The 12,890-nt window shown below is 35.2% G+C and overlaps 1 protein-coding gene across 4 annotated transcripts in view; it reads left to right on the top strand.

The window, feature by feature from the left end:
- SECISBP2L (SECIS binding protein 2 like) overlaps positions 1-12,890 on the top strand; it is a 79,768-nt gene that overhangs the window by 28,207 nt on the left and 38,671 nt on the right. For 2 of the 4 annotated variants that reach the window (XM_007479926.3, XM_007479925.3), the window contains exons 8-13: positions 134-265; positions 5,379-5,459; positions 6,053-6,220; positions 6,364-6,505; positions 8,741-8,910; positions 11,122-11,254. In XM_007479926.3, coding sequence (XP_007479988.2) covers positions 134-265; positions 5,379-5,459; positions 6,053-6,220; positions 6,364-6,505; positions 8,741-8,910; positions 11,122-11,254 — 826 coding nt within the window. The remainder of the gene's footprint in view (positions 1-133; positions 266-5,378; positions 5,460-6,052; positions 6,221-6,363; positions 6,506-8,740; positions 8,911-11,121; positions 11,255-12,890) is intronic. The other 2 variants (XM_056810169.1, XM_007479929.3) reach the window with 1 other exon arrangement.

Below are 12,890 nucleotides of genomic sequence, written 5' to 3'. Positions count from 1 at the left end.
TGATAGTGAATATTAAAAAGGACACCTTTTTGTATGTTAACATTTTTATTTGTGATTATTGTAGATGATTGAGAATTTTGAAAAGGTATTAGTATGAAATCTTAATTTTTTTTGGATTGGGGGACTTTTTTAGGTTGGATTCAGATGCCGTGGACATAGCACATCTTCAGAAAGAAGACAGAGTTTACAGAAGAGACAAGACAATAAACCATTAGGCAACCATTCTCATAGAGTAGAAACAAGTTCTGACCCATTATATTTTGAGGTATTCTCTTTTCCTCTATGTTATGTTAGTCATTTTTCTCTTGAGAAATTTATTTTGGGTTTCATTTTCATTCATCTCTCAAGGATTGTTTATTCTTGTTATTTTTATGCCAATACTTAATGTGATGCCTGACACATAGATGCTTGTTATTGTATAACATAAGTGCTTGTTATTGTATAAGTATACTGAACATGTAATGTTTTAAAACATATGCCCAATTAGATTTATGGTTCTTAAGGGTAAGATCCTTCTTAGGATCATAATGTTAATGCTGGAAAGAACCTTAGATATGGGAACAAATCTCCTCATTTTACATATGAAGGAACTAAAGCTCAAAACAACTGATTGCCCATAGGCCACATGATTCTTGGATTCCAAATTCTATATTGTTTCCATTATTTTGTCTCTTTTGGATACATTCAAAATTAAAAACATCAGTTATGATTGGTAGGCTAGTTTTAATGTACATTATCATTCCATTAAAAAGCAAAAAACCAAAAAATTGTAACTACTTGAAAATGGCAAATAGTAACTAACTGTGTCCATACTTTTTGTGAATACTGAAGAACAAGTACAGGAAAGAAGTTACAAATTACAATTAATACTGTTGAAAAATATTTTTTTCCAATCACCAATTATTTTTGTTTCATAAATGACATATTTGGTTTCTTCCAGGACTATAGTGATTTCAAGTTATTGCCAGTCTTAGCTTATATCAGTGACAGTGTCTCACAGGAGCTTAATCTGCATTCTATCAAAAGTATACAATATGCCTCCATATAAGTAAATACAAAATAAATACAAAATAGTTTAGGGAGGGACAGTACCAGCAGTTATAGGTATCAGGGAAATGTTGGGGTATTTGGTGGTAGTGCTTGAATTGATTCCTTAAGGAAATAAGGCATTCTGAGAGATCATGGTGGTTAGGGTAGAGAGAGGACATTTTATGCATGAATACAATACAGTGTGTAGGCTTAGAGAATAAATAGGGAGTTCCACATGTAAGAAACTGAAAGAAGGCCTTTGGTTGGACTCTACATCATCAGAAGAGAAATAATAGGTATGAAGGCTGAAAAAATAGTTTGGATTCAGGTGATAAAAGACTTCAAAAGCTAAAATAAAAATTTGCATTTGATTCTAATGGTAAATTGGGAGCCAGAGGAGTTCATTGAATAGGGAAATAACAATCATACGTCAGTTGCATGGAGACTGAAGAGATTTGAGGCAGAGATACTAGTTAGTAGATTTTTCAAATAGTCCATGTTAGAGGTGATTAGAGCCAGAACTAAGGTGGTTGGTTGTATGAGTTGAGAGAAGGGGTCCAAAGCAAGAGATACCCTCAGAGATAGAAATAGACAGATTTATTAGCAACTAGTTGGATATGTGGGTGAGAGAAAATGAGGAGTTAGTTACTTGAAAGCTAGAAGGATGATGATGCCCCCTACAGAAATCAATAAATTTGGAAGAGGGCAGGATTTTTTTTTTTTTGGTGGGGAAAGTTAGCAAGCTCTGTTTAGGATGTATTATATTTGAGATGCTTTTAGAACATCCAATTAGGACATCCAGTTTAAACTTTCCTGTAGACAATTGGTGATGTGAACTAGAGCTTAGGAGAGAGTCTAGGATGAGATATATAGATCTGGATAGATAAACCCATGAGAAGCCATCAAATGAGAACTAGTGTAGGGAGCAAAGACTAAAAGTGGGCCCAGGAGAGAGGTTTGGGGTATTTCATTTTTTAATTGATATTTTTTATTTTCACATCACCACCACTTTGGAATATCACTTCTTTAACCAGTAAGCCATCCTTTGTAACAGAGAATAAAAAGGAGGAAAAGAAAAGCAATTCTGCTAAATTAACCAGCAGAGTAATAGAGTTTAACAACTACCTCTGCAAATAAGACATGTGTGTTTTTTCATTTTTCCTCTTAGGCTAAACTTGGTCATTAGAATTACATAATTGAACAAGCCCCTTGGCAAATCCAAAAAAGTGGGAAAGACAGAATTGTTCAGAATGTAAATGGGGATAGGGAATAGGCCTTGATTTTATAGAGCTTTGGTGAGGACAATTGGATCAAGGGTTTTTAACTTTTTTTGGGTCCTGGACTCATTTTCCAGTCTAATGAAGACTATGGACCCCTTCTCAGAATGTTTTTAAATGAATTAAAGAAAATACAAAGGCTAAGAGGGTATGTTATGGTAAAAGAGACTGAGAAGGGGAAATTAGAGTAGAACCCAACAAGAATAGTGCCATAAAAAAGCAGAGAAAAGAGAGAGTTCAGGATGAGAGAGTGGGTCATTATTGTCAAGAAGGATAAGGAATGAGGAAAAGGCTATTAGATTTGGCAGTGAATATGTCATTGGAAATTTGGGAGAGAACCATCTGTTATATGAAATCAAATGCAAAGTTGCAGAAGATTTAGAAGAGTTAGGAGTTTTTTCAAGGAGTTTGGCTATAATAGAAGAAGAGAGAATGATAGCTAGTAGGAATAGTTAACTAGTAGGAAATAGGGACCTCCTAAGTATTTTGTTTTAAAGGATTAGGGAGATTTGGGCATATTTGGAGGAGGTAGAGAAAAAAAGACTAGTAGATGGGAAATATTGAAAAGAGAGGGGAAAGAGAAGAGGGAAAGGGATTAAGGAAGATATGGGAGAAATAGAGATAGGTATTGAGGGTGATTGAAGTAGACAGTTTGCTAGAGAAAAATGGGAAGGCTTGGGTTTTAAAGCATATGTAAAGAGTTTGGCCTTGGTAGGGAGCAGGAACTCCTCTTCATTATAGTGGAATAAATGAGGAGATAGTAGATGATGATGTCAAGAGGTTTTAACAAAGGCCCTTACTATAATCCTTTTGGGGTTTCCTCTTGTTCTCTTTAGTTGGGTATGCAGAGTGAGTGAATGAGGTCACTAATCCAGGATTAAGGACTGGCAAGGCATGGTGATAATATAGGTGGAGGATGGTGGGGAGGAAAGGAATTTGAGAGGAGACAGTGTGGACTTCAACTTGTTAATTCTAGGGTCAAGATCGAGAAAGGAAGAAAATGAAGCTAGAACAGAATCTGAATAAGTACTAAGGTCTGGAATGATTTGGATGTCAGAATGAGGACAAGGATTTAGGAGAGGAGAAAGGAATACATAGAAGTTGAATGTAAGGAGTTTATGATGAGATAAAAAAAGTTAGAATTTTTTAAACACTGTCTTGCCTATTTTTAAGCATAGTCTTGCCTATTTATTACCATAAATATTTATGAGTAAGTACTTATAAATAGAATTAAATATTCTTCCTCCATATAATTTTCATTTTAAATCATCCAGTATTTATTAAGCATCATATGCAGGTCACCAATGTAAATTAAAGGTGAAATTGTATTTGAGGAACTTATGGTTTGGTTAGGGAACAAGATAAGTACAGTGATTATCTGATAGAAGACAAGATGAAAATGTGGTGGAGGTTCAGAGAAGGGAAACAGGTATTTGAGGTGACCTTGAAGGTCAATCAGTCAATAAACATTTATTAAGGGCCTCCTATGTGCCAGGCACTGTGCCAAGTGCCAGGGATATAAAAAGATGGAAAATTAAATCTTTGTCCTCTAGGAACTCTCAATCTAATAAGAGAAAAAACAAAAACTATATGTGTGTGTGTGTGTGTGTGTGTGTGTGTGTATGATAAGTAGGAAATAATTAATAGAGGGAAGGCACTAGAATTAAGGGAGATTGGGAAAGTCTTCCTGTAGGAGATAGGATTTTAGTTCGGACTTAAAGGAAGCCAGGAGGTAGAGATGAGGAATGAGAATGTTCCAGGCATGGGGGACAACAGAAAAACCTCCTAGAACCAAAAGTTGGAGTGTCTTGTTTATGGTACAGTCAGGAGGCTATTGTCACTGGATTGAGGAATATGTGGTAGGGATTAATATATAGGAAAATTGCAAAGGTCCCAGGGGTCTAGGTTATGAAGGTCTTTGAATGCCAAACCAGCTTTTCTTTTTGCTCTGGAAGGTGATAGGGAGCCATTGGAGTTTTTTTTTTTTAGTAGGAAGATGAATTGATTGGACTTGCACTTTAAGAAACTACTTTAGTGATTGAATAGAGTATCGATCTGAGGAGAAACTTGAGGCAGGCAGGCCCACCAATATGTTATTGCAATAATCTAGGTGTAAAGTGGTGAGGTTGGGAACCAGATTGTAAGGGGTTAAGAAAGTAAGAGGAGAAAAACTAGAAGCCCCTGTAGACGACCATTTCAAGGAGTTTAGCCACAAAGGGCAGAAAAGATAGAGGACCAAAGTTAATGGGTATGGAAGAATCAAGTGACAGCTTTTTGAGGATGGGGTATAGACATGCTTTGTAGGTAACTTTGAATGAGCCAGGACACAGAGTGAAGATAAGTGAGAATGGGGATGACAGAGAGGGTTGCTATGTTAATAAAGGTAGGATGGAATGGGATCCCTTGAGTAAGTAGAGGGCCTGGCCTTGATAAGGAATAAGATCAGCTCTTCATGTAAGACATGGGGAAGGAGGAGGTGAAGGCAGAAGGCATCTGGGTGATGCAAGATGAAGAGGAGGGGAGAAGGATGGATTGGACTTTGGCAATAATTGGGGAATAAATATGAGCAAGAAAGGTGGGGACAAGGAAAGGAAAACATTCTGGGTAAAAAGAACAGTGGCAGCAGAATTGTTAGGTGACAGAACCCAGAGTGTGTTCCCAGAGAGATGAATTCTACTTTATTTAAATTATAGGAAGTCTCAGGGAGTTATGGGAGATGAGACAAAGTTAGGCTTACATTATGCAGGGTCTTAAATTCTAGGCTATATTTAGATTTAATTCATTTTGGCTGTGGGGAGCTATTGAATATCTTTGATCAGGGGAAAAGGAAGGCTATTATGGTTACAGTCTATAGGAGGAAGAGCCTACCATAGAGGAAGTGTGCAGAGGCAAAGGGATCAGTCAGGAAGCTGTTAAAATACACTCTGCTATAGGTAATAAGGACCCGAATAGTGGAAATGTGAATGGAAAAGAAACTTAGACTTTTTCAGTGCTCTAAAAGAATTACAAAATCACCTAAGTTGTTTTTTTGTTGTTTAAGTTTTTACTTTAAAATTTGTTACTTTATTTTAGGATGAAGACGAATTTACAGAACTGAATGAGACTGGAAGTGCTAAAGATGAGAACATTCAACAAAAAATTTCTGCAAAAGTAGTAAGTCTGACTTTTTTATTAGCAATTCTGCTAGTCTGTCCATGTATATGTATATGAATTCATATACATATACATGGACAGACTAGCAGAATTGCTGACTAAATGTTGGTTTTATGAAGTCATTAAAGCAAGTATTAAATCCCCTTGTCAAGAACACTTTTTTTACTAGTGATTCATTATTGAAATGCATAAAATTATGTTTTTGCATATTAAAATGTAGTTGTGATTGGTAGAGTTTACAGCATAGGTCATATGCTAGTTTTTTGACCCTACTTTTAAAGTGGGTTTTTATAGTCCATGTTGACCAAATTTTGTTTGTGTTTATACATATTTGGTTGGAAATATTCCAAAGTGTCACTGAATAAACATATGCTTCAGAAAGCATCTTGATAAATTCTCTTAAATGTATAAATTCTCTTAAAAGTGTCCACATTGATAACTTTGATTTGTTGTAGCTCTATTATTTTAGTCATTTTTATTTATAGGAAATGACTCTTCTAACAGGCACTGCTAAACTTCTAAGAATCCTTAAGTGATCCTTAAAATGAATGCCCCATTCTTTATTTTTTTTATTTTTGTCTTGGAAATCTTAGTTGGATGACTTACCTGAAAATTCACCAATTAACATAGTTCAGACTCCAATTCCTATTACAACCTCTGTACCTAAACGTGCAAAAAGTCAAAAGAAGAAGGCTTTAGCAGCGGCACTTGCCACGGCTCAGGAATATTCAGAAATCAGTATGGAGCAAAAAAAAATACAGGTTTGTTAAAAATAATTTTCATTTGTGGGTTTTTAGTGCTTAATTTGCCAAATACTAAGAAAAGAAAGGGTGGGATGCATATAATAAGTATAACAGTTCTAATTTGCCATATATATGTAAACATTCTAAAATTTATCTTATAGGAAGCTTTATCAAAGGCAGCAGGCAAAAAGAGTAAGACTCCTGTGCAGCTTGATTTAGGGGATATGTTAGCAGCTCTGGAAAAGCAACAGCAAGCAATGAAAGCTCGGCAAATCACCAACACCAGACCATTAACATATACAGGTGATAACATTATTTGTGTGGAGTAAAGAAGGATTTTGCTTTCATGGTATATACTCAAATGATGCCAATATAGAGAAGAATTTAAGTTTAAATGTATTTATTTTGATATTTGTTTTTCAAGTATCCATTAATAGTGAATCTCAAAAAAGTCTTATAAAAGCACTAAGATTTTTGGGATGTTGTATATTTTCTTAAAAGTAATTTTAGTAGATTGAATAAAATTTTAGATCACATTAATTTGGCCAGGTTTAATTGTTTAATTCCATATAGGCTAATTTGGGATAGTAATCTTTTATCAGATATTTGTGTGGAAATTGACTCATTCTGCTGAAATAATTTCTGTTGTAAAATGTGCCTTCTAAATTTTGTACACCTATGGTCCTAATTGAAATGTCGTTGAGAGAACCTAAAAAGGGCTCTGGCATCTTTTTAGAACTCTACATCAGCATTGCTATGTGTTTTTTATTTTTATTTTTTCCCTCCTTTCCCCCCCTTTTTTAGCCATTAATAAAAAATTATCATTGGTGTGAAGTAGCAGTGAAATTTCTTTTTTTAATCTCTTTGTTCTTTGTATAGGGACTATTGCTTACTAGCATATTAAGTCATAAACAGTGGAGTTGAACTAGGTGCAAAATGTTTGACTATATAGTTTAGTACCTGTTTTTTTGTTTTCTGTGTTCTTTGGATATGAATATTTGTTTTTAGAATTTGATGCTTAAGATAGCATTACATACATAATGTATATATAATAACATGTATATTATATTTGTAGGGAATATATATTCATAATTAGGATATAAAAGTTATTTCTAGAGGAATAGAAAGATTAATGATTTAGAAATATCATTTGCTAGACTTTATTTTACTTATTGAACATTTTTTAATACAAACAACTCCCAGGTTCATCTCAACAAATATTAAGTGCCCAGTATATATACTACACTAGAGATGCAAAGACAAAACCAAATGAACAAAACAAAAATGAAAAATGTACCCTCAAGGAGTTTATATTCTGCTGGAGAGTACCAGGGATGGGGTTGGGGGAGATGGAGAATATTATAAATAAGAATATGCAAAGAGAATTTAGGAGTGAACATACCAACAACTGGGATAGACCAGAAATCACAAAGTGGCATTCAAATTGAGCCTTGAAGAAGATGAGAAAGGAATCTGTGAGGTAGAAAGGAACAGAAGTGCAATTTAGATTCTCAGAACGGTTTCAGCTTTTGCTGCTACTAAGCCACCATGTTGGCTCCAGGAAGTGCAATTTTGATGTGAAGGGTAACTTGTGCAAAGGCATGGAGGTGGACAGATATAGGGTACAGTGAATGCCAGATGGACTGGAATCCAGAGTACAAGAAGTGTTAGCTACTAAGAAGGTTGTCCTCACTGATCTTCCTCCACCTCTGCCCTGAGTGCTAGTGCTCTTCCCTCTACATTGACTTTGTATCTATTTTGTGCTTAATTTTCTATCTAATATCATTTTCCTCGAATAGAATGTAGGCTTCCTGAGGACAGAAGTTGCTTCTTTGTTCTTCTTATTCTCAGTGCCTAGCATAGCACCTGGCACATAGTAGATGTTATTCCATTCTTACTGGATTGAATCAAAAGAAGTGCTATACAGTGAAGCTGAAAAGGTAGATTTCTTTGACCTGTCATGTGTCTTCCTGCTATCAGCTAAAGAGCAGATGCAGAGCTTTCTGTACTGTCTAGAATACATATGGCATCTTGCAGAGGAGACAGTTTTAGCTAATTTGGGGAAGGCTTTATTGAAAGTCATAGTTTTGATGATTAAAAATGAAGAAAATGTCAAATGGTTAACTTGCCATTGGTTATGTTCAGGGTTGCAGAAGATAGGGCCAAAAGAAGTACAGTGAGGAAGCAGCTTTTGTAAGGCCACAAGACAGATTTTTTTGTATTTTTTCACCTCTGACCTCTATGACTGCTGGATTTTAAACTTTTATACCCACTTAGGAAGACTCTTCTAGGTTGCCATATTGGCTTAGGACATCCAGCCAATAACTTTGTCTTGTTCTAGCCTTTACAAGGATAATAAAGATGGATGAAAGTGTCATTGAGTCAGGCTGCTTCCTACTGTCATTATCTGCCTTTTTTTTTCCTGACAGGAAGAGGATGTTCTTGTTTTTGTAGTTCTGTCACTGGGAATTTTGAAAGCGTGTGAAACTGGCTCCAGGAATGTTCTGTAGTGAAACTAATGTCCTTGTTTGTTTTCAGTGGTCAGTGCTGTTCCTTTACAGTCTAAAGATTCTGCCAACAGAAAGTCTTTAACCAAAAGTCAACCCTGTTTGGCACCTCTTAACCCTTTGGACACTACTTCCCCCAAAATAAAAAGAGGAAAAGAGAAAGAAATTGCAAAACTTAAACGACCCACAGCACTTAAAAAGGTAAACCAAAACTTTTTTTTTGTGTGTGTAGATTCATGGTTTCATCAGTGTAGAGAGCTCCTAAATATGGAAACCCTTCTCCAAAAGTTAGTGGCTCTCTTTTAACTTAGAGAGTTGCCCAGGGTTTTGAACAGTTAGGTGATTTGCTTTTGGTATCCTGCTAGTATGGGGCTGAAGAAGAACTCTGAACCCTGGGATTCCTGACTCCAAGGCCACTCTCCCCAATACCAGACCATATTGCCTCTCAGACTAATACTCAGAAATATTTATAGTATCCATTTAGGGTAATTACCAAGTGGTAGTAGTGTTTTTGACTGATTTTTAAAAAAATCCTTACCTTCTGTCTTAGAATCAATACTGTGTATTGGTTCCAAGGCAGAAGAGTAGTAAAAGGCTAGGCAATGGGGGCTGGGGGTGGGGTCTAGGCTCACACAACTAGGAAGAGGCTGAGGCCAAATTTGAACCTAGGCCTGGCTCTCAATCCATTGAGCCTCCTAGCTGCCCCCTTTGATTGATATTTGTATTTTCCTTAGATATTTGCTTCTGTGTGTTGGCCTTTTGGCTTGGAATTGGAGAAAATCATCTTAATAGCTAGCTTTAATCTCATGAGAGTAAAATGCTGGAGAGCTGGTTTTCCTTTCTAAAATGTTAACTAACTGGTAGAATATTAAGCATTCAAAAAGGCCCTAAACCATCTCCTATAATACAATGAATTCTAGTACAATGCTAATCCTACTTATGGAACATTTGTGCTAATATTTCATGTCTAAATATGAATTAATTAGAAATAACCAGCCACTGCTGGGGCATAAATTCAGGTAGGGACATTTCTGTTGACCAATACAATTTCAAAGTGTCAACACATTTTTAACTAGATCCAAGTCCATTTTTTTAGATTTTTTAAAATATAATTTGAAAGAGCATACTTTTTTTTTATTTCAGTTAATGGTCAGTCTTTTAAAATTGTCCCATCTTTAAAGTATATGTAATAGACTTGTTAGATCTAAATCTCTAGTGCAGTGCTATGTCATACATTCATGGAATCTTGAAGTTAAAGGGAACCTAGGTCAATTAGCTTAGCTCCTCACCCAATGAAAGAATCACTTCTGTATCATGTCTATTATATGTTTATCTAACGTATGCATGAATACTTCTTATAGTAGACTGCTCAAGATTATTTGTTCTATTGTTGGACAAATCTGATTGTTAGAAAGTATCTGAAATGTGCCTCCCTCTGAATTCTTCCCATTGGTTCAACCAAGTTCATCCTTCTGATACTCATAGAATTAAGTCTAAGTCCTCTTTCAGGTGCTATCCTCTCAGGTATTTGAAGGCAACTTCCATAGTTCTGAGAGGTAATAATGGGGCATTGTAAATAGAGAGCTCACTCTGAAATTATGAAGACCCCAGGGTCAAGTCCCACCTTTTGCACACTTTCTGGCTCTGTAACCCTAGGAAAGACAATTTACTTCTTAGTCTTCTAGTAATTTCTCTGAGGCTAGAAATTGCAGAGAGGGTGCAAACCAGCTTTGGTAAAGGGAGTTTTTTTCACATGGAAGTTCCCTGTATCAATGAATTCACAGCTTCAGTAATGTAGTCTTAAGAGTTTTATCCTTCAAGCTAAACAATATTTGAACATTTGGACTTAAAATTACTTTTAGATTGTGTTTTAGTCTCATTTATACAACTGTAATTGTATAACGATGGGCAAATCATATAACTTTGCTGAAAATAATGTTGCTCATCTATAAAATGGGACTAATAGTGGTTGCTCGATGTACCTTACAGTGTGGCTATTAAAAATCAAATTGTCTTACATGTATAAAATGTTATTGTTCAACCATTTCTCACATGAAATGGTTTTCTTATCCCTTCTCGTCATGGTTATCCTCCTATGCGCATGTTCCAGTTTGTCAGCATCTTTCTTAAAATATGGTTCCCAGAACTGAACACTGGACTTTGAGATATGATCTAAACATAGAGTTCTACTTCTTTTAATTTAGCTAAGGATTATATTTGCTTTTCTATCAACCAGATTGTGTTTCTGTTTTCCTATTGAGCTTAATGGTCAACAAAAACACACAGGTCTGTTTCATATGAATTGTTACTAAGCTGAGTCTTTTCCATTCTGTATTTAAAAAATAGTGTACATATTAGGCACTAGATACATATTTGTTTGATTAGTAACTGAAGACTGGTATTTGCTTTTAGGTTATTCTGAAAGAGAGAGAGGAAAAGAAAGGGCGTTTCACTGTAGACCATAGTCTTCTGGGATCTGAGGAGCCAATAGAGATGCCCTTAGATTTTATTGATGATTTGCCACAGGAGATTGCCTCCCAGGAAGGTAAAGAGTTTGACTTTTTCTTTTTTTTTTAATGGAATTGTGCATAGTACATTAGTAACTTATATTGAGAAAGAAACTGTGTATAGTGGAGGCTAATTAGAGCATGTACCACATTGGATCCTCACATTTATTTACTTTTGATAGTGATTTTTTTTTTTGAGAATATGTATGATCTTTGATCTTTTTCTATTTAGGGAGGAGGACTACTAGGCAGCCATTGCTGGAGTCACAGGAGATAAAAACATTAGATATTATGTGGAGTGCTTGCCTCTTACTTGCTGCTTGATGATATTTAAAGTAGGAAGAGTAGAATCCATTCCATTTGAGGTTTACTTCTCTATGATGTTCCCTGCACAGTGTCCTGTGATTCAGGTCTTGAGAACTATTGTTATGGGAAGTACCATTTAGTTTTTAAGGGAAGTAAACTTAAAAACTTACACATTTTAAGTTGTGGTTTCAAAGTCCTTCTTAGAATTTTACATAAAAATGATTTTATAAAGTATGAAAACATAATTTTGATAAATTGCTAGCAAACTATTACATTTTAAAATTACAACTGGAGGTAGAGAGAGGGGACTTTGCAAAGTCCCTTTGCTAAACACCTGCTACTGTAGATATGTTCCTGAATTTTAGTAGACACATTTTTTCATAAAGGGACTCTGCAGATTATAAATTTAAAAATGAGCTCTGTAATAGCCGGACATGCCACAGTTTTGAAAAATTAACTCCTAATGATTGGTCATCTACCCTATATTTCCTCAGGATTATCCTGTATACCTGATTTTACCATTCTCCTTTGAGAATTTCTTAGGCACATTAAATTAATATTTCAACATTAAGGTTTTGTGGTATATTATTAAAAGATTCTGAGCTTAGTTTCCTCTTTTATAAGATCAAGGAAAGAGATAATGTATAGCTCAGGGTCATTCTTTTGTTGTTTGTTTATTTTTTTGGTCTGGATTTGTAATTTCATTGGTATAGGAAATTTGATTTACTAATGCTATTCAGCAACTTTTATATAACTTGGAGTCTTAGAGTTTACCTGAAGCACCAGGAATTTATTTGTTAGAGGCAGGACTTGAATCCAGGTCTGCCTGACTCTGAGACCAACTCTCTTGTTCTCTTTGCCATGTGGCCTCTCTTGCTCAGGGTTATTAGGTTTTAATGAGGTAATATAGCACTTTGAAAATGCTTCTGATACAATGCAGATTTAAGAGACTGTTAAGACCATCATACTAGCTGCTATGAAAAAATAAATACATAAGATATAGTTCCTATGATCTGAAGGTTACTAGAGTTCATTAGGGAACATGAAAGGATGCTATCTCTGGTTTTATAGAGAAGGGAGTATTTGATTGAGCCTTGATGTCTGAGTGGATTATCAATAGATCGAAGGGAAAATGTAGGGATGTATAGTAATATACTGGGTTTTAAAACTCTGCCCTTAATTATGTAGCTAGAAAAAGAAATACTGATTGACAAAATTCAGTTAAATTCAACATTTTTATTAAGTACAAAGGATATTTCATATTTAAAGATGAAGAAAAATATAGCCCCTACAAATGGAGCTTGGAATTAGTAGGAATGAAATGACATATATACAATAAGTATGAAAGATGAACAGAAAAAATATATA

Source organism: Monodelphis domestica, chromosome 1 (assembly GCF_027887165.1).
Source record: "Monodelphis domestica isolate mMonDom1 chromosome 1, mMonDom1.pri, whole genome shotgun sequence".
Lineage (NCBI taxonomy): Eukaryota > Metazoa > Chordata > Mammalia > Didelphimorphia > Didelphidae > Monodelphis > Monodelphis domestica.
Note: the sequence above shows the minus strand (reverse complement) of the source record. Positions and strands in the feature narration are given on the sequence as shown.